Raw genomic sequence first — 20,432 nt, forward strand, 5'->3', positions numbered from 1 at the left:
TAACAGGTGCTCTGATTCTGCAAGCTGCCTTCTCCTTCCGGCTCCGAACTTTCTGGAGAGAATTACAGTATCTAGCGGATAAGGAACCTTCATGAGTCTTGTTTCTCAATGTGAAACTGTTACAGTTAAATTCCATGAGGGAGTTACAGTCCTGGGTAGATAACCCTAGTTAAGGGCAGGCTCCTTGGACTAAGTTCAGTGTTGTGGCAGCTCATTAAAATCCAAGGACAAGGTGAACTTCCTCTTGGAGGAGCAGGATGCCAAGTGGTTGGGGGAAGAGCTGATCCCCTTGGTGCCTCTATTCACTAGCTGCGGGCACGGGCAAGTCAGCCAGCCTCCCCGTGCTTTTGATAATGGAGGTGACCACACGGAACCTGTTCATGGTCTTGTTGACAGGGAAATGGGTTACACCTGGCAGGTGATAAGGCCTCAGTGCATCCATCTGTGAAAGGTGGAGGGAGAATTTCTCATTATCTTGCGGTCCTTGTAAAGCCCCATGGAAACCCTACTCTCGGTGAATCACAAGGGGCCACTCCCTTCCGAAGGGAGAACTCAGCTCCTGCTTTTCCATCGGGAGCTCACACTGCGTCCTCGGACCTCTCTTTCCTTCGCAGGGACTGGCAGTTCAGAGTGGGCCATCTGAAGGTCCTGCACTCCTCGCCTCCAGAAGTGCCACCGGCCCAGCTAACAGGCAGGAGCCCTCTGTGCTGGCCACACAAGTAGGGTTTTTTGGCCAAGGCTACAGCTGCCTGGGCCTCCCTTCCAGTGACAACCTTAAGAACTGGGAGAAAAAGAGGGTGGGGACAGATAGGGATAAAAAGAAAAGTGCCCCAGGGACCTGTCACAGCTGCTCTTAGAGATATCGGTGGCTGGCAGGTCTTCAGCTTTAAGAGATGAGTCTCACACTGATAAGAACTATACAGTTCCAGGCAGCCTCCTGAGGTTGCTATTATCACATCCATTCCACAGATAAAGGAGTTGAGGCACAGAGGCTCCATCAGAGCCCTTTCAAACCAAGCCTCCAGTCCCCACTTGCTCTCCTTCATGAGCTCCTCCAAGGGGAACGCTGCTCAAGGGTGCCTGCTCCTTGCTTGCCCAACTTCCCTGGGTTTTTTAAATCTTTAGTCCCCCCTCCTCCTTATTCCTCTCCTCTGCGCACCCCTAGATAAATTCCCTCCTAGCAGTGACTTTGTTTAACAACCATACCGTGCTCTGTCTTCCTAAATCCATGTCTCACCCAATCCCTCCTTCTTCCAGCTGACTTTGTGAAGTCACCTCTGAAGAAGGCAGAGGAGGGGGCTGTTGACAGCAGGAAGCCCGAGGATGTGCCCTCAAAGCTGCCATAAAGGTAGAGGGACATGTGGGTTTCTTTGTGAAGGACTGGAAAAGGGTGGTAAGTTGAGAATCAAATTTCTAGCAAAAACTGCAAGGGAAGAGTGGAATTTCCTTTCATACTGGGTCAGAACTCATATACACTGCTGGTGGAAGTGCATGGAGGTACAAGATACTTACTTTGGAAAACAAAGTTGAAGATGCTTATACCCACGACCCGCATCTAGGTGTATGTCCAAGGTTTCCTAGAGAAACCCTTGCACCTGTGCTCAGGAGACATTTGCAACAGGGTTCAGAGCAGCACTACTGATACTAACAGAAAAAAAGAACCAGGAAACCACCCAAAGGTATACTGATATATTAAAAAAAAAAAAAAAAGTGCGATATTCACACAATGGAACACCACACAGCCCTGAAAATGAACCATCTATGATGGCGCTTACAGGCGTCAGGTTGAGCCAAAAAGAACTGTAGCAAAAGGCTATAAGCAGTATGATGCCATTTATGTAAAGTTCAAAAAAACTATGTAACAACTGAAGAGAAGCAAGGGAACGACAAACACAAGGATAGTTGATAGCGGATAAGATAAGTGGGGCCAGAGAAGAATACACAGGGACGTTAACGGCATTGCTGATGTTCCATTTCTTAAGCTGGTAATGGATACACAGACATTAAATTATTAATCTTTACACCAGATACACTTTATGCAGTTTTTGGCATATGTGGAATACTTAGAATAAGCACAAAAGCCTCACAGTCTGTTAATGAGGAGAGGCCATTCACGTAGAGCCCGTGATGGCCTCTTCTCTCCTCTGATCTCTTACCGCCCTTAGGGCCCTTATCCAACACTGAAGTTTCCTATCTGGCTAGAGACTGGCCTTCTCAAAGAGCTATGTCTCTTTTTCAGCCAGCCAACAGTTTCCAACCAGAGGTGCATATATGGGCCACAGATAGAATCAGTAACCCAGGTAGGTCATAGGCTGCTGCAGATTCACCTTCCCTCAATCCTGGTGTCAGCAAATGTCTTCCAGGAGCTACATGTGTGTGGTCGTCTGATAACAGCATGGATACTCATATCCCCTCCCTGCCCACCAGGAAGGTGAGTGCTTTTGATATGCCCCTGCAAAAACTGCCCCACGAGCATCCTGTCCATGATCGCTAATAACTAAACCCTCGTAACAAGGTAAATATGCCCCTGCACTGAACGGCAGACAAATGTGAGCTCCATGGCCTGCTAACAAAGCCTCAGGACCTGTGGAGACAGGGAGGGCATTTGGCAGCCTGTGGATTTGGGAAAACATTTGAGGGCATCCCTACCAATCATTAACATCTGAGCTACAATTTGAGGTCGAAGTGCTGGCTCAGGACGCTATGCTGTGGCCTCCAAGAATGTTGCAACAACAGCTGAGACCAGGTTCTCCATTTGATTTCCTGCTAGGTTCATGGGGTCTGGTCAGAGAGCCTCGTCTTTCTTCTTTATCGCTCTCACCATGTTCGTGTAAAATAAAAGAGATTGTTTTGGATCCCTTTCAGGGCCACGCCTTAGAATTGCTCTGAACATGAGCTCTAAGTGTCTGATTTCCTTAGAGTTATAAAGCTTAGAAGCTGATTCAGCTGCTGAGTCATGGGGCTGAGATCTTGGTTTGAAGCAGTTTGAAACGTCAGTGTGTGGCTGGCAAAATCACAAACTCTGCTTGCAAAATTCACATAATTCTTTAGGAAACATTTTCCAATTTCCTTGTTGCTTTAATTTAAGCCGAAAGTTCTTGCTTCTTAGCCAATAGGAAACAAAATACTGTGGACTCCATTGGCCCTCACCTTCACCCAGTGCCTTGGAAACCTAACCCAGTAGCTCAGGGGATAAAAATGTTAGGGGTGAAGCAAGAAAAGCAGTTTTTGCAGCTGACCAGGAGAAATAATAATTAAATTCAAATACGTATTTGAATCTCTCTCTGCAAGGCAATGCAGAAAATACGGAGATACATGACATTACTTTAGCTCTCAGATTTACAGACCAAGGAGAATGCTGGCAAATACAAAATTACTGATAATAGAAAACGAAATAAGGGGCGCCTGGGTGGCTTAGTCTTTAAGCGTCTGCCTTCAGCTCAGGTCATGATTCCAGGATCCTGGGATTGAGCCCCGCAACGGGCTCCCTGCTCAGCAGGAAGCCTGCTTCTCCCTCTCCCACTCCCCCTGCTTCTGTTCCCTCTCTTGCTGTGTCTGTCAAATAAATAAAATCTTTTAAAAAAACACACACACAAAAAAACGAAATAATCGCTTCAGCCCTTCCTTTGAGGAGGGAATGTGCTGCAGAAATGATTTTAAATGGGTAGCAGCTCTTTCTCAATCAGCAAGATGAAATCACTGCACCCACCCTTTCCCGTTTTTCATTTGCCAGACTACCGTGGAATGCTACCCGCTTTGAACTTTGAGAAATCCGCCGGGTCTCTGTGCAATTCCAGTCCCAAATCATGGCACGTATGGTTCGCGGGAATCCGAGTGAGAAAGGAACGCGAAGCCGGCTTTCCATATGCAACATTAACAAGAGCCAGAGGCCGAATTAGCACTGGGCACGCACGTGGAGAAGTGCCTGGCACGTAGGAAGTGCTCAAAAAGCATCAGCTCTAATTGAAGGAAAGTGAACTTCCTCTCGGCCACCTCGGCCTAATACCCATTGTCTGGCCGACGCACAAGGACAAAGAGACCGGGTCACCCTGGCGGGCGAGGGCGGAGCGCGCAGGCGCGGACAGGCGCACGTGGCCCCCGACACGCGGCCCCCAGCCCCGCCGCAGACCCGGCCCGGGAGCCGGATCGAGGGGCGCGGCCGCTAACGTCTCCCGGTCGGCGGGGTCTTCCGCACCACACTGCGGGGCGGGGCAGGCCGGGAAGCGCGGGCAGCTAAGGTCGTCGCCAAGGTCGTGGGCCGGACGTGAGGCGCCGGAGCGACGCTGCGTGCGTGCGGGACTCGGAGTACGTGACGGAGCCCCGAACCCTCATGCCGGCCGCGCCACCCCGCCCCTCACCGGGGCCCCGGCGCCATAGACCCCGCTCGGCCTGGGGTCCCAGCCGGGGGCGGGAGCGGAGGGCGTCGGGGCAGGGACTCGCCCCCACCCCCACCGAGCCGCGGGGTAGTCGGGACCTCCCAACCCCGCTCCGCTCCACGTCCCTGGGTCGTCGCTCCCCCCTCCCGGCCACGGCGGCCGCCGCAGTCCCGCCCCTGCCCGGGAGGTGCGGGCCCGAGTGACGGCGCGCCGGGCCAATGGCGAGGCGGCGCGGCGGGGGGGGGCGGGAAGTGGGCGGGGTCTCGGGGAGCTGGGCAGGAAGTCGGGGCAGGCGGCGCGGAGACGAGCTTTGGGTACTCGGAGCGCCCGGACCTTGCGGCTTAACGCTCGTCCTCCGTGCCTGCAGCATCCTCTGCTTCTTTCCCGGTCAGCGCTATCCGGCGGCCAGGTAGGGACCCGGGGAAGTGCTGCCGGGCCGGCGCCCAGGCCTGCGGGGCCCTGCCCTTGGGTCGGACGGGGACGTGGGATGGGCGGGTAGGCACGTGCGAGCCGTGCTTCGCCGGAGGGACAGGAGCTGATTAGCCCGGGATTACAGATTTACGGGGCCGCAGCACGGCTGGGAGCTCGGGAGTGGGACTCGCGGGGCTTTTGTGCAGCGAGCGCGGAGGGTGCAAGGGCTTGGGGAGATACAGGCCTAACCCCGGGTGCTCGCTAGAACCAGGCCTTTCCTAAAATGGAGGGAGGGGCAGGGACAGGAGAGAGGCCCAGAAGCCGCGATCCCCTCCCCCCACTAGCAGCCCCGCTGGTGGCCCTCGGCCTGCAGTCGGGAGGCTGGTGACGGAATGGGCAGCGACTAATGAATGGAACTTCAGAGGGTGCTTGCGTTGCGTAGTTGGGGAAAGCCGTCCAGGCGACCTCGCCCCGGTCAGGCAGGAGGTGCTCCGGCTCCCCGGCCTGGCCATCGGCAGTCGGCCCCCGATCTGACATTAACAGGACGTATTTTAAGAAAACTTCTGTTCGTTGTTTCTCCTGCAATGTGGTCTTCCTTCTGCGCGGTGTAGCCGGTGGGTGCGCCGCCGGGGACACACGTAGGCCCTGACTGCCCGGTCCACACGTGCCACCCCTGGTCCGGGGTTCAGTCCAGGCAGATAAGCTGTGAACACTCCTGGTCAGGCCAGCCCTCCTTGCTGGCCTTGCTTACCGAACCTTAATAACTTAAGGAATAGTTTTCTATCCAATTTAAGGATAAGTTGAATTTTATTTTCACACCCTGAAATAAAGCATTTTGTCTCAATGTCACTAAAATTAAACAAAAAACGACATCTTAGGACAGCATGAGGATATAGTGTAATAAAGATGTTTTAAAGGTGCATCTAAAACCTATAAAGTAAGTCTGGGGTGGCCTGGGGATGGGGGGAGATTGACTGCAAAGGGCCTGAGGGGGCTTTCTGGGTGGTGGCAATCATACACAGGTTTATCATTTGCCAAAACTCAAAAGTTAACTAAAATCTTAAAGCTAAAAAAATACATTGAAACAAATTGGCCTTTTATTTATCTAGTAAATAAAAACTAAATACTTTTTTATTGGCTAATGAATAAAACTCCATTGTTGCATAGACCGCAGAGCCACAGATGTGACTTCACGGTCTAATTTTGAAACTTATAAAAGAGAAAGATGCCATTTGCTACTTGAGAACATTCCAGACAAGACCCTGGAGAGGATCCCAGCTAGATAATGGCTCTGAACACTAGCCCAATTCCACTGGGCCACTTTCAGTCCTACAAGATCATTTCTTCCTTAGAAGGGTGGGGGGTGGGGGGGCGGTGAGAAAGGACTTTCTTTGAGAACTTGGTAGATCTTTGTAGCTGCAAATTTTTTTTTTTTTTTTTAAGGTGCTTTCAAAGAAAGCCTCTTCCCTTGGAGTATCTTAGCATTCAAGGATAGAGTCTTTTTTTTTTTTTTTTTTAGTTAAGATTTTATTTATTTAACAGGCAGTGAGAGAGGGAACACAAGCAGGGGGAGTGGGAGAGGGAGAAGCAGGCTTCCTGCTGAGCAGGGAGCCCAACATGGGGCTCGATCCCAGGACCCTGGGATCATGATCTGAGCTGAAGGCAGACGCCCAACGACTGAGCCACCCAGGCGTCCCTCAAGGATAGAATCTTTATTCTAGTTTCAAATTACGACATTTCATCCAGGTTTTTTGAATGGGTAAAATGCCTATTGAGAGAAATACTAATTAGATGTTATTTTTGGTGTGTCTTGTCTTGCTAAAGATCCAAGTACTGTGAAATGTGAAAGGCCCAGAAATTGGCAGTAACAAGGACCGCAGTGTACAGACCATGTCCCCAGCTCTGAATTCAGTATTCTACTACAAACCAGATTTTCCTCCTTGGATCACCTTGGGGTTTTTTGTCCTGGATGGGTTTGCTTGTGACCTTCACGTCCCCTTGGTCCTTACTTGGTCCCTTTCCATTCCCATGCCAACCCTCGTTGAATAACCCACTTCAGACTGCCTCATCTTCAGCCATTCTGCATGCCAACAGCACATTAATCTTCCCAGTTGTTTTTGGTTTCTCTCTGGCACACATGACCAGGCTTTCTTTGCTTATAGGACAAGCGCTGGACTAGTGGGGTTTGAGGCCTTGCAGAGCTGGGCCCAGCAGCCTTTCCCCAGTCTCGGCAGCCTTCTTGCAACCCGTATCTGTCCGGTACAAATTCTTTCTAGTCCAGGAATCCTCAGAAGTGATTCTTCGAATGAATGACCCAAGGCTGCATGATAGTTGATGGGAAATATGAACTGTGTTTCCCCACAGAAAGTCACCATGTCTATTCTCAAGATCCACGCCAGAGAGATCTTTGACTCTCGTGGGAATCCCACCGTTGAAGTTGACCTCTACACCTCCAAAGGTATGTGCATCTTTGTTTCTGCACCTCCCCTACCATGCTCCATCTTGTTAAAACTTAAAATGACAAAGCCTTTGGCAAGGAAAGGTCCGTTGTAAAAAGCCTTTTCCTTCTGATGTACCCGTGCTGGTAGGTTGTGGTTCCTGACTCCCAGGAGATGGGGAGGGTTGCCAGGCATGGGGTCCTTGTCCTGCCACTGCTAGGTATTTCAAACAAGACTGCTTGGCTCCCAGGTCATTGAGGTCGGGGAAGTAAGGTGACACCTCGTGCCTAAAAGGGCCCATCACTAGTTTGCTTCACAGCTTGCTCTGAGCAAAAAGCAGATCTGGGGTGGGGGGATGGAGCTTTCTCGCTTGAAAAGGAAAGGGCCCGGGAGTGCAGGTGTATGCAAAGTATTCTCGTTTTTTGTCTCCAGAGATCATTCTTAAACCAAGGATGGGGAACAATTCTTACATGTGGGTATGGGGCACTCTAGAGGCTCTTCTTTTTTTTTTAACCTGGCTCTAAGTCCCCCTAGGAGGGGTTTGCCCACGTGCAACAAAAAAATAAAATGGGGACTCTTAAAAGCTTTCCTTTTTGTCTAAATGGACCTCGTTGGCGAGGTAGGAAAAGAAGCTTCAGGCAGAATCACCCAGTGGTGCTGACCACACAGACCTGCCAGTCAGAGCTGAGTCACTGTCTGTGGAAACTGCAGCCCTTCCCTTCCTGTCCTCCCCTCCCCCCTTGCCCAGGAAAAGAAAGTCCCTTGAGTCCAGGCTTCACTGAGCAAATACCTGCTGCATTCTGCCCAGGGTTACTCACTGTGGTGGGTGCTCTCGGGAGCGGGGTTGCTTTGAGCATGTGCTTCATGCCTAGGACCATGGGTTCTCAGAGCATGCTGGGACTTCCCTTTCATTTTACAAGATTGGCTTGCTTAGTCAGAGGGTGGAACTTTCCATTTAGAAATTAATGGACTTTAACCAACAGTGGAAAAAAGACTCAAGATACTAAAAGATTGTTGGGAAGGGGCATTTCCTTTGAAACACTTTAAAATGATCAAAATTAATATTTTTTGGAATTTAAATGAATGGAACTCCCTTGTGTGTCTCTTGGTGCTTTTCAAAAACAGGAAATTGTGGATTTGTTAAGAGCCTCTCATCACTTTTTTTTTTTTTTTCCAGTTTACTTCTTAGAGCAGTTTTAGGCTCACAGCAGAATAGAGCAGAAGGGATGGAGAGCACACATCCCCCAGTCCCCCCCCCACGCTCATAACCTCCCCCACCAGAGTGGGACGTTCTGCACTGACACATCATCACCCAGAGTCCATCGTTCCATTAGGGTCACTGGCTTTCACGGCTTCCTCACCACGTCCAGCTGTGCACACACAGGCATAGTAACCGATCATTTGATTAACGTACCTGGTGGTTTTTTCCCTCTTTGTTCATATGCCTTCGCCCCCCTCCGATGGGGAAATTGCTTACAGTTTCAAGTAGATTCTAGAGGCTGCCTTCATTTCCTGCTCCCCTGGACCTGTCTGCCCTTGTAACCAGACGACAGTACCTTTATTGACTCTGCCCTCCAAGATTAGCCACATTCATGCCCCAGAGTATAGGTCTAGCCAGATGGCTGGGCTCTGTGTCTTGAGAGTGCATAGGGCAATCCTTCGTTCCACTCTCTGACTAAGCAAGCCAATCTTGTAAAATGAAAGGGAAGAATTTAATAAAGGTGTTATTAAATTCACACCTTTATTTTTATTCTTTTTTTATATCTCATAATGTTTTATTGATTACATGTTTGCAATGATAATCTCTTGGATATATTTGGTTAAATAATATATTAAGTGAATTTCGCTTCGTTTCACTTTGTAACTTCAACACAGCTACCAGAAAGTCTTAAATCTCTGAAGTGGCTTGCATCGTGTTTCTGTTGGGCGGTGCTGCTGGGGGTGGTCCCAGGCCAGCTGCAGGGCACCACCTGGGAGCTTGTTAGAGATGCACACAGGGTCTTCAACCTCCCATTTCAGAACCTGTATTTTAACAAGATTGCCTGGTGATACGTGTGTGCGTTAACATTTGAGAAGCTCTGCTTGAAAACTTCTTCCTTAAACTAGAGAAATCCACCAGCGTTGCCTCAGGGTCCGCCCTAGAGACTGGTACCAACGTGAAAGGCGGGGGACACGGACTGTCTGAATCTCCCAGTTGATGGAAGGAAGTGGCAGCGTTCCCTAAGAGATGCCATCTGTGAGGTGGCGGGACTCCGGCAAGGGTTGAACTGTGTTTCTCAGTCGTGACTCTCTTCCCCGCCCTCCCTCAACATCCAGGTCTCTTCAGAGCTGCTGTGCCCAGTGGTGCCTCAACTGGTATCTACGAGGCCCTCGAGCTCCGGGACAATGACAAGACCCGCTACATGGGGAAGGGTAAGAGTCGGCGCCCGGCCCGGCCCTGGGGAGCGTGGCTGCGCAGCCCTTCCACGCCCGTGTGCCTTGTGTTCGAGGGCAGCACCCTGATTGGCCCCGTGGTGGTGGTGGTGGTGGTGAGCACGTACACACGTGAGCACGTGGAGAGCTGGGAGAGATGGACTGTCGATTCCAGCCTTCCTAAACCAATAAACCCGGGGGGCACCAGTTTTAATGCTTCTCTTACGGTTTGTCTCCAAACTGGAAAACTCCCTGGGTAGGCCAGGGAACCTCAGGCTAAGGAGACATGTTAACTGATACTAACTGAGGAGCCCCGCCATGCTCCCAGTCTCCGAGGGTGTCGTCTCAGGGGAGGATCTGGAAGGTCTAGCCCGTGGCTCACCTGCAGATCAGTCCCGGTAGTTTGAACTTCCTGGTGATGGGTTCACAGAGGCACCAGTCTGGGCAAGCTAGCCTCTGCCGGGCTCTGTGCAGATTAACTTGTTACTGTTGTTGCATCGCTCCCCTTTCTGTGGACAGAGTCTTTGTGGCCGAATTAAAGAAAAGCAGGTGGGGCCAGACCATGCATTCTCAACAGGGACAGTATCGACCCGGGGGTGGAAATTGGTTCTTGGGGGAGGCAAAAATATCCTACGATTTTACCATGACCTACGGCCCTCCAAAGGGCCACAGTATGAATGGACAGTGTATCCAGGATTACATTTTCAGAGGAGGGCAATTAGGGGAAAAGTCTAAAAAGACTGCAGGGGAGGGGCAGAGATGAAGTGAGCCGGGGAAGCCCGGGGCTAGAGATCCAGCGATGGTGTTGCAGAAAGGCAGTTTGTCCTGTGGGAGCTTCCACTGCCCACGGCCCGGGCGGGTACTGGTCTGGAGCCGGGCTGTGCCTCGCTGTCATGAGGGTGAGCCCGTGGTCCTGCGACTCCCCTGCCTTCCTGTCTCCTTTCTCTCTCTAACTCCCTGTCCTTCGCAGCCTGTTCTCTTCTGAGTCTGTCTTTTTTCCTTCTCCGTCAATCTCTACTGGTCAGGTGTCTCCAGACCCGTTAAGTATATTAATGAGTTCCTGGCACCAGCCTTATGCACACAGGTAATACATTGGACATCCTGTAGTTTCTGTGGCTGGTGTTCCCAGTGCATGGTCTTGCCAACTAACCCCCCTTCACACATTCTGAGATGGTTGCTCTGTGTGTGGCTTTAATCCTTGGGGGTCCTAGGTAAGAGCACTCAGACTGGGCCAGAAAGTACCCTGATTCTGGGGGGACAGAGAAATGGGGATTTGAAAGCGGGCCCGTTTAAGGTCTTTGGGTGGGCTTCTGGGTATTTGGGTTAACATCACTGGTGGTTCGCTCAATGCTGCTCAAGCCTGTTTTTCCTTAATGTTGGTAATTTGATATGATTGTTCCTTCTAGGTGTCTCAAAGGCTGTTGAGCACATCAATAAAACTATTGCACCTGCCCTGGTTAGCAAGGTAGGACCCGCTTCCCGGTAACTAATGTATTAATGCCCTCGGCACATCTCCCAGGCCAGTGGGCTTTCCTGGTTATGGAAGAGCTTATTCTGAGAGCTAAAGAAGCCAGTCGGATTCCCTGTCGTGCATGAGAATGATCTCACCTTTTCTAATCCACCCCCTGCCTGTGTGTCCCTAACAGTGCATGGAATTGGATCAGAGCGACGGGAGAGACTGTCTCATGGCCTCAATTTTGCCCTCCCAACTATCTTGTCTCATGGACTCGATTTTGCCCTCCCAACTGTCTTGACCTTGGGGAAGTTAAGATCCAAATTTTAAGAGCGGCTCTTGGGCGTTGAGCACAGTATCCATGGTGACCCGACTATTTTTCATGAACTAGGGAATTATTTACTGTATTTCTACTGACTTTTTTTTTTAAACAAAGGAACTCTGGTTAAATAAAATCTGAACTTGGAAAGTAAGCTTACAGAAAAGTTGAGCTGCTGTGGGTAAAGTGGGGAGGGGGACAGACAGCCCAAAGCCGGCCCCAGCCGCCCATCTGTTCTCCTTGGGCGTGGTCTCCCCCCCCAACCACCCCTGAATTGTTCCCGTGCACCAGCAGCGGACGGGCTCCTATTGTGTGTCTCTCCGGCGTGCTCACCGTGGCCTGCCCTTCGTGGCACTCGGTAATCTGTCCCAGACGGCTTCTCGTCGCTGCTCTGTGGGCTCACACGCTCCGAACCAGTCTCCTGGGCACCTCTACACACCCTGTTCTCTGTGCCTTGTGCCCTTACCTGGCATGACTAACACAACGAGCAGGCCTTTTCCTGGACATTTTTCTTCCCTTGGGGGAAACAGTTCTTCAGTCAAACTCTTGATAAGGGTTTGCCTCAAGCCGTCATCCTCGAGTGGTGGCTACCTTTTGCCAAAAAAGCCAAAAATGTCAAAGTATTAATGTGGTATGATGGAGTTACGGATGGTTTTCTTTTCCTTTTTTAGTCTTTATACAAAGAACATTATAAATTAATACATTGTTATGAGCAGTTGTGAAAGTTTTAAAGTAGTGTTGACTTTCAGTAAATTTCTTTGAGCTAATTTTTAAGACACCCGTTTTTGGGGTTTTGGGGGGGTTTTATTTTGGTTGGTAGGTTTCATGCCCAACATGGAGCCCAACTCGGGGCTTACACTTAGTACTTTCTACTCTGACCAGAAGTACACTTTTTGATCAGTCAAGCATTTTGCTAAAAGATTCCGGACTCCCTGCCAAAGTCCTGTCTCATAAGATAACGAAGTTTGCCATCACCGAGAAGAGCTGAGAGCGGTGGTTATGGCACAACCCTTAGAGGAGCACAGCTCACTTGCACAGAGTTCTGTTCTTTATTGTCCCCCCAAATCATACTCTTTTGTAGTGCTACCTTTGTTAGCATGTCCCGGGCAGTTCTGTCTTACGTGTGATGTCACTTTGGACCCACTGGGTGGACTAACCTCTGTGACGCTGGGACCGAACCTTCCACATCACATTGTCGGCTCCCTGGTGCTTGGAGAAATGCCCGATAATGGGAGAGCAAGGAAAGCGCAGTGTTGTGTCTCCCGTTTTCTCTCGATCCCTCCCCTGCCCCCCTTTCTTTTGCCTACCAAACAAACGTATAATATAGAAGCAATTCGGGCTTTGCACAGTTCCAAAGTTACCTGGGTTCTGTCATAGTACCAAGGTCCTGCAGGAGGTGACAGCAGCCCCCCCAGGTGACTGACCCTCTGTCCTCCCTGTAGAAACTGAACGTCGTGGAGCAGGAGAAGATTGATAGACTGATGCTCGAGATGGATGGGACAGAAAATAAATGTGAGTTGCCGGGGTGGCATGTGCTGGTCTCCCGAACACCTTCGACCCTCTGGGGGTTTTCGGGGCCCCTTGCCTCAGCTGAATAAATTTTTTAATTTTAAACATCAAGAGCAACACCAGGTGAGGCAGCACTTGTGTAGGGTTACCCAAAAGAGGCTTGTGCTTTAGAATAAATCACGTAGTTTGTGGAATTTGCCCGAGTTCCATAGACCAAAGAAAGGGCTTTCTCTTAGGGGGGAAAGCAGGTGAGTCCCCGTGGAGGGCTGTTGCGTTTCTGGGTCAGACACGGGGAGTAGACGCGGTCAGGAGAGGAAGGGTTCCGAATCCAGTCCGGGGTGCGCTCCGGGGTGGGGATGCAGGCCAGAAGGCCGCGAGTGAGAAGTGCCTCAACTTAACTGTTCTGTTCCAGCTAAATTTGGTGCAAACGCCATTCTGGGTGTGTCCCTGGCTGTCTGCAAGGCGGGGGCCGTGGAAAAGGGGGTGCCCCTATACCGACACATTGCTGACTTGGCTGGCAATGCTGAAGTCATCCTGCCGGTTCCGGTGAGTGGCTTGGAACCTCCCAAGTGAGGATTTGGGGGTATCTGCTTACTTGTGGGGACCTGAGACCTCCCACATCTTGGTCTCATCCACATGTGACTGTCCCAGCACAGTGGGGACAGGCAGGCCCTGGAGGTCTTGGCTGCGGACCCCTGCCACTTGCTGGAAGTGCCCCTGAGCCGGGGACCCGACCCCCTGGTACTCCACATCTCTTTAACTGTTGACGAGGGGATGAAAATCATGCTGGCCTTGCTGGGTTGAGTTTGTGCGCTGAGGCAGTAGCCAGTCCTCAGGACAGTAAGCTCGCCCGGTGGCGATCGCTGCCCTTCCTCAAGAGAGACCCGGTGAGCATTCTAGAGTCACATGCAGCCCCCTCTGGGAGCCGTGCGGTCGGACGTGAGGGGGCCGCTGGGTGAGACTCTCCGGGGCCAGATGGCCGTATTTCCCTGTCTCTCCCTAGGCTTTCAACGTCATCAATGGTGGTTCTCATGCTGGCAACAAGCTGGCCATGCAGGAGTTCATGATCCTGCCCGTTGGTGCGGCCAACTTCAGGGAAGCCATGCGCATCGGAGCCGAGGTTTACCACAACCTGAAGAATGTCATCAAGGAGAAATACGGAAAAGATGCCACCAATGTGGGGGATGAAGGCGGCTTTGCGCCTAACATCCTGGAGAACAAAGAAGGTAAAGGCTCTGGTCGGGGGTGGGGGGTTGGGGAGAGGGGGCACGTTCTGCAGCTCGGGACTGGCTCTGTCAGCCCGTGTGCCGCACCTGTCACTCACCAAGTACCTGCAAATGGAGTTCTGGGGAGGGATGGGTGAGCTGGCACTTAATTTTCAAAAATAACAAGGAATTTCCTTATTAATTTGATTTCTGAGTCACCTGGTTAGTTGTTTAAATTAAGCTCTTGCCATTTTTCTTTCTTTCTTAGATTTTATTTATTTGAGAGAGAGAGAGAGCGGACACGCACATGAGTGGGGGGAGGGCAGAGGGAGAAGCCGACTCTGCCGAGCAGGGAGCCCCGACCCTGGGCTCCATCCCAGGATCCCGGGATCATGACCTGAGCCAAAGTCAGATGCTGCACTGACTGAGCCCCCCAGGTGCCCCTATGTTCTTGCCATTCTTGCACCACCCCTTGGCGGCAGAGGTTTGAAGTCCGTGTTCAGTAGATGCTATCAGTCCGGCCTGCGACCATCACCCCCTCAGCTCATTCCACCACAGGAACGTTTACGCGGCGCCATTTTGCCTGGAGCCCTTAGGCACAGGGTTAAATGTATGAGTTGAGTCTGACACAGGGAGTCTTGGGACAAGAACTCCTGGCTGAGCCTTTTGTTGTAGAAGGAAAGGAGGGTTCAACCACATTTTGTTGCCTTCAGGGCAACTAGTGAAAGAAAAAAGTGTCCATCCTGCTCTTTTGGGTCAGTCATAGGAAATGCTGATGCTCAGCCATTTTGACCTACACAAAATGACTCTTTCACGTGGTTTGATGTGATGGCTTGGAGATCTGTGGTGTGGAACAGGCGCCGAGTGTGTCTGTCCCCATCCGTACGGGCAGCACTGCCAAGTGAGGCCGACCCCGAGCCAGGGCTGGGGACAGCAGGCCGCGGAGGCAGGGCCTCGCCCTCACCCTGCCCTCCTGGGCTCCCGGTCCCAGCTCAGCTCTGTCGAAAGCCCGTTGCTCAGGACGGCCGAGCTCAGCTGGCCACCGTAACGGTCTCAGCCAGCACAGCTGCTCCTAGGTGCTGAATTTGGGAGCATTCGTCAGTGAGAGAGCGTCTGAGTTGAGAGTGAGGTTCCCACTTGTCTGCTGGGGGCCCTGACCAGCGCGGTTTCTTGCTCCGACACAGAAAAAGCACTGGAATCATGGAAGCGATGGCTGGGACCAGAGCACCTCTCGGGCTTCCTGTTAGGGTTCCTGTTCGGCAGCTCTTGAAGGGAACTTTGTCCCCCTGCGTGGTTTCCAACCTTGTCCCCACCCTCTCCTTGCAGCTCTGGAGCTGCTGAAGAACGCCATCGGGAAAGCCGGCTACACCGACAAGGTGGTCATCGGCATGGACGTAGCTGCTTCTGAGTTCTTCAGGTCGGGCAAGTATGACCTGGACTTCAAGTCCCCCGATGACCCGAGCAGGTACATCACACCTGACGAGCTGGCCAACCTGTACAAGTCCTTCATCAAGGACTACCCAGGTGAGTGCCCGCTGCTGGCCTGGTGCAGTGGGCTCTTCTGTCCCCGTCACAACCACCTCGGGGGCCGAGGAGAGCCGGCCTCGAGAACTGATGGCTGGGGGTGAGGCTCTCCGGGGAGCTGGTGCTCCTCTAGGCTCTGGGCGTCCCCTAACGCACACAGGGTAGACCGTAGATACTGTTTCAGGGGGGCGGGGGGGGGGGGACACTGAGGCACAGAGTGCGTTAGTAATTCACTCAAGGACACTCGGCACGCGCTGGAGCAAGAATCAGACCGGGAAGTAACGCAGAGTTAGCGATCGTGCCCGAGATGGGCCGAGACAAGCCCCGCTCAGCACGTGTAGGGGCCCAGGACTGCGGGCGGCTTTGGTGGCCTGTCACAGGAGTCGGTGGGCAGGCAGAGTGTTTCCAGGGCCGGAGCGGGGGAGCCGGTCCTGTCCTGCGGGGGCGGGGGTGAAGTACAGACATGGCTCTCCTTTCCAGTGGTGTCCATCGAGGACCCCTTTGACCAGGATGACTGGGAAGCGTGGCAGAAGTTCACTGCCACCGCCGGTATCCAGGTGGTGGGGGATGATCTCACCGTGACTAACCCGAAACGGATCTCCAAGGCCGTGGGCGAGAAATCGTGCAACTGCCTCCTGCTGAAAGTGAACCAGATCGGCTCCGTGACCGAGTCGCTGCAGGCGTAAGTGCCCTCGGCGTCGGCGTGGGCAGCGCGGGGACGGGGCCTCAGCCAGGGCTCGGCTGCTGCGGGGGGGTGGGGCCTCCCGCCTGGGGCTGGAACACAGCTTCCAGCTTGAACCCCGGCTGGCTTCGAAGTAAGCAGTGGCACCGAGGGGCCTGGGGTATTGGGCAGCTGTGGCCCAATCCTGACCACTTCGTGGTTCTAGACTCGTGACCTGGTTTTTCGTGGAGAACGTCAGTCATAGGCACTGTCGGGAGACAAGTCTCTCCCCTCCAGGGGGCTGAACTCTGATTTTTAAATGTGATCTAGAGGCTGAGAAGGTCCTCAGGGCTCTGTGAGTAGAGAGAGGAAGGTGAGGATTATTGTCCCCCGGTGGTGAGAGCTTGGTGGCAGCTCCTGGCTCGACCCGTCCTCTGGGCTCCCACCGGGGCTGAGGAAGCCTGGCATCAGGAGGCCCCGAAGGGGCCCATGTGCCCGGGAAATGAAGACCCACCGTCACAACCATCTGGGTGGTTTCCTGACTTCTAGGTGCAAGCTGGCCCAGTCCAATGGCTGGGGCGTCATGGTGTCGCATCGCTCTGGGGAGACCGAAGATACCTTCATCGCTGACCTGGTGGTGGGACTTTGCACCGGGCAGGTAAAGAGCTGCTTGACTCTTCTCTGACCTCAGCTTCCCAAACCACGGTACCAGGAAGGAGGGGGGCAGATGGGGCCCTAGGGGCCCCTTTGTCCCCTCTTTCCTGCCCGAAATGCTCACGAAGATTGAATGTCCATGACAAGCATAGTGACCTTTCTTTTCCCCTTCCAGATCAAGACAGGGGCACCTTGCCGATCTGAGCGCTTGGCCAAGTACAACCAGATCCTCAGGTAAAGAGGAAGCCTCCCCACACCGGTGTGTGGGCCCCGCCCTCCACTGGGAGCTCCTGGCTCTGGGGTGTGTGCAGATGTCGGCCGGGGTCCTGGCCTGAGCAGTGTGGGGTTGGGGTGAGCTGGGCATAGAACCTAAGGCACCTTGTGGCATGGCCGGGAAGCTGGAGCCTGAGCCGGGCTGGGCTGCCATCTCCTGGGGGAAGAGGGAACAGGTCACCTTTCAGATAATTTAATCCTAGAATTTTTAGAGCTACAAGAGAGCCTGAGTGATTACCTAATTTAGCACCCATGTTTTGTGGCGAAGAAAACGGGGGCTCAGAAAAAGGGCAACAGGAGGGGTCCCACTAGAACCCAGTGCTTCTGGATGTTCTGTCCCCCCCGCCCGCCTTTTTTTTTTTTTTTTTTTTTTAAAGATTTGATTTATTCGTCAGAGAAAGAGGGGGAGTGGTGGCAGGCAGAGGGAGAAGCAGGCTGCCCGCCTGATGGGGGACTCGATCTCAGGATCCTGGATTCATGACCTGAGCCAAAGGCAGACACTTAACCAGCTGAGCCACCCAGTCGTCCCGTTCTGGTCCCTTTTTATCATGATGGGTCCCTGGGACGCTCCTGATCGAGGAGACATGCCTCTTTTTTTTGTTCTTTTTCCAGTCTTGCAGGAAAAGGACAGTCTCTTTCATGCGTCCGCCCCATGTTACTCTTCCTTAAACTGGGATGTCCCCCCCCCCGCCACGTTGGCAGCCATTGGCCCTCCCACAGGGCTTGTTTTCTAACACCTACGCTTCTTCCTTCTCTACTGGAGAATTTTAAGCACATTCTAGTCATAGGATTTCACCTATAAACACCTTAGTCTACATCTCAGAAGCGCTTATGTTTACCTGTTAGCACCACCACGGTGCCACGAGAGCGTCCGGGATTCACGGTCATTCCGTGACACGCACGCCGAGTGCTCGTGTGTCCGAGCTCCCCCTCCTTTTGTCCCCATGCCACTTCTCTGAAGAAAGTGGGTTGTCCTTGTGTTAAAAAACATTTTTTCTTATATTCCAAGAAATAGCAGTCCTGACCTTTCTTCTAGTTTGTCTGGGGATGGGGGAAGGCGGGAGGAGACGGGGCAGCAGATGGCCCACTTGCTGGGGGAGCTGGGTGGACGGGAGAGCCGGATGCTCCTCTCTGTCTCTGGGTGGGGAGATGTGGGCCTTGGGAATGGACATTTGACTTCTCTTTCCCCCTCCCCTCCCTCTCTCCTCTGCTTCCCAAGAATTGAAGAGGAACTGGGTAGCAAGGCTAAGTTCGCTGGCAGAAACTTCAGAAACCCCCTGGCCAAGTAAGCTCCAGGCGGCGCACCCTGAGTCCTGCGGTCCTGAGTCGGCCCATTAGACCTCTGCTCCCCCCCGGGCAGCTCAAGGCCCCCAGCAGAAACTGGCCGGGGCCCCTGCTGGTTAACTACCCTCTCCCGTCCCTGTGATGTTCTCACTGCTTCCTTAGAACTTAGAACTGCTATAGAAGCCAAACTTGACCATCTGGGACCCTGCTGGAAACCCTAACTCTAATCGTGTGATTGGCCCAAGTCATTGTTTTCTCACCTCACTTCCCAGCCAGTGTCTGGAGCCACGTCTGTCTACTTTATAATCTTGAGTTGTCCACAGGCGAGATCCCCAGTGGTTTTGTGTGCAGAATAAAAAGGCCTCAGTGACCTGTAGGAATGCTGTGTGCGTGTGTGTATAAAATAGTGAGTCTGTCCTCGCGTTGAGTGTCCACGGAGTGTTGGCATTGGGCTATGGGCCTGTAAGAGTTGGAGGCTTTGTCATCATCACCAAAAGGGACAAGGGCGCCTGGCTGGCTCAGTTGGTAGAACACACGACTTTTTTTTTTTTTTAAGATTTCTTAGTGGGGAGAGGGAGGGGTGGGGAGGGGGAGAGAGAATCTCTAGCCGACTCCTGAGTCTGCTGCAGGGCTGGATCTCACAACCCATGAGATCATGACCTGAGCTGAGACCAAGAGTCAGATGCTTAAGTGAGGCACCCAGGCGCCCCTGAGTACATAATTCTTGATATTGGGGTTGTAAGTTTAAGCTCCATGTTGGGTATAGAGATGACTTTATAAAAATAGAGTCTTCTAAAAAAGGGGGGTGTGGGAGGACCAGTAGTTGGGGACATGTCATAAGTCCTTGGGCAGAGCAGGTGAAGAGAAAGGGGAGAAGGGGGCATGTTGGATCCTTCAACAGAAGTGGGGTCCACCTTGGGAGGCAGAGCCTGACTTAAGGTTCAGACATCTTACTGGGGAGACAATGCAAATGCAGAGCTATTACAGATGGTCTTGGGGTGGTGGTTTCTAGATCATGGGACCGTGTCATTGTCCAAGCTGGAAGGTCTGCCAGAGTGCAGGTAACCATCCTGGGCAGGCTGGACTGTGGTTTCTCAGTTCCTGGGGGAAGCAAGTAAAAGAGTCATTAAAAGGGACCTGTGGGGAGGTGGGAGAGCATCTAGAGGGTCTTGGGAACCCTCTCTAGATTCATACAATTTGATTCCATGCGTACTCACTAACGTCCAAAAGCTACGGGTCGTGACTGACGCCCGCTGTGCTGTGGGTGCGGATGTAAATAGCCTCGCAGGAAGCCCTGTGTTAGAGCCCTGGGCGCCGTGGGTGAGGCAGTGTGTTACTTAGGAGCCCCTCGGAGGGGTCTGCTGTTAGCATGTTGTTTTTCTTCCCCTCACGTAGTTGGATCAAGTCTGGTATTGTGTATTCATACCCAGCGGGGGGACTAGGAGGCCCCCTTGTGGACGTTCTCGTTCATTGCTTATCAGGATCTAACCCAAGAAGCAAAACCATTGGAAAAGACGAATCAAGAGACTGATCACAAGGAACTGTCTTCTGAGATTGCGGGGCTTGGCTGGGCAAATGCAAAGTCCACAGAGCAGCCCGTCAGAAGGGAGGATGACCAGGCACGAGTGAAGCGCTGAGTCACAGGTGCAGGGTCTCTCAGGCCCTGCTTTTAGGACCTTCCAACTGCTTCGGTCAGGGAATCCTGGGTATCTGGATATCCAGATCATCCAGGATAAGTTAAAGTCACGTGACTAGTGGCTTTAATTAGAAGCCAGTTACTGCCAGATAGCTTCACAGTAACACCTAGATTAGTGTTTGATTAACAGAACTCTCGTCAGGTTGATGGCCATAAACCATATCTCAACTCCAAATAACCGTAACAAAGTCCTACTTCCACCTAATGTGGTACGACT

General features: G+C 52.4%; 1 protein-coding gene across 3 annotated transcripts; it reads left to right on the top strand.

Annotated features, from left to right (window-relative positions):
- Window positions 1-4,108: 4,108 nt before the first annotated feature.
- Window positions 4,109-18,899, top strand: ENO1 (enolase 1). Of its 3 annotated transcripts, none has more exons than XM_035019872.1 (12): window positions 4,109-4,305; window positions 7,152-7,245; window positions 9,542-9,637; window positions 11,044-11,102; window positions 12,852-12,921; window positions 13,331-13,464; window positions 13,922-14,144; window positions 15,450-15,647; window positions 16,128-16,329; window positions 16,858-16,966; window positions 17,138-17,196; window positions 18,455-18,899. In XM_035019872.1, the coding sequence occupies exons 2-12, from the start codon at window positions 7,161-7,163 to the stop codon at window positions 18,522-18,524; spliced, it is 1,305 nt and encodes a 434-aa protein (XP_034875763.1). In that variant the 5' UTR covers window positions 4,109-4,305; window positions 7,152-7,160; the 3' UTR covers window positions 18,525-18,899. The 3 variants fall into 3 exon arrangements, with proteins under 3 accessions (XP_034875763.1, XP_034875762.1, XP_034875764.1); XM_035019871.1 differs by lacking the exon at window positions 4,109-4,305 and adding an exon at window positions 4,638-4,785; XM_035019873.1 differs by lacking the exons at window positions 4,109-4,305; window positions 11,044-11,102 and adding exons at window positions 4,650-4,785; window positions 10,663-10,721.
- Window positions 18,900-20,432: the final 1,533 nt, after the last annotated feature.

Source organism: Mirounga leonina, unplaced genomic scaffold (assembly GCF_011800145.1).
Source record: "Mirounga leonina isolate KUSES-001 unplaced genomic scaffold, KU_Mleo_1.0 Mir_173, whole genome shotgun sequence".
Classification (NCBI taxonomy): Eukaryota; Metazoa; Chordata; class Mammalia; order Carnivora; family Phocidae; genus Mirounga; species Mirounga leonina.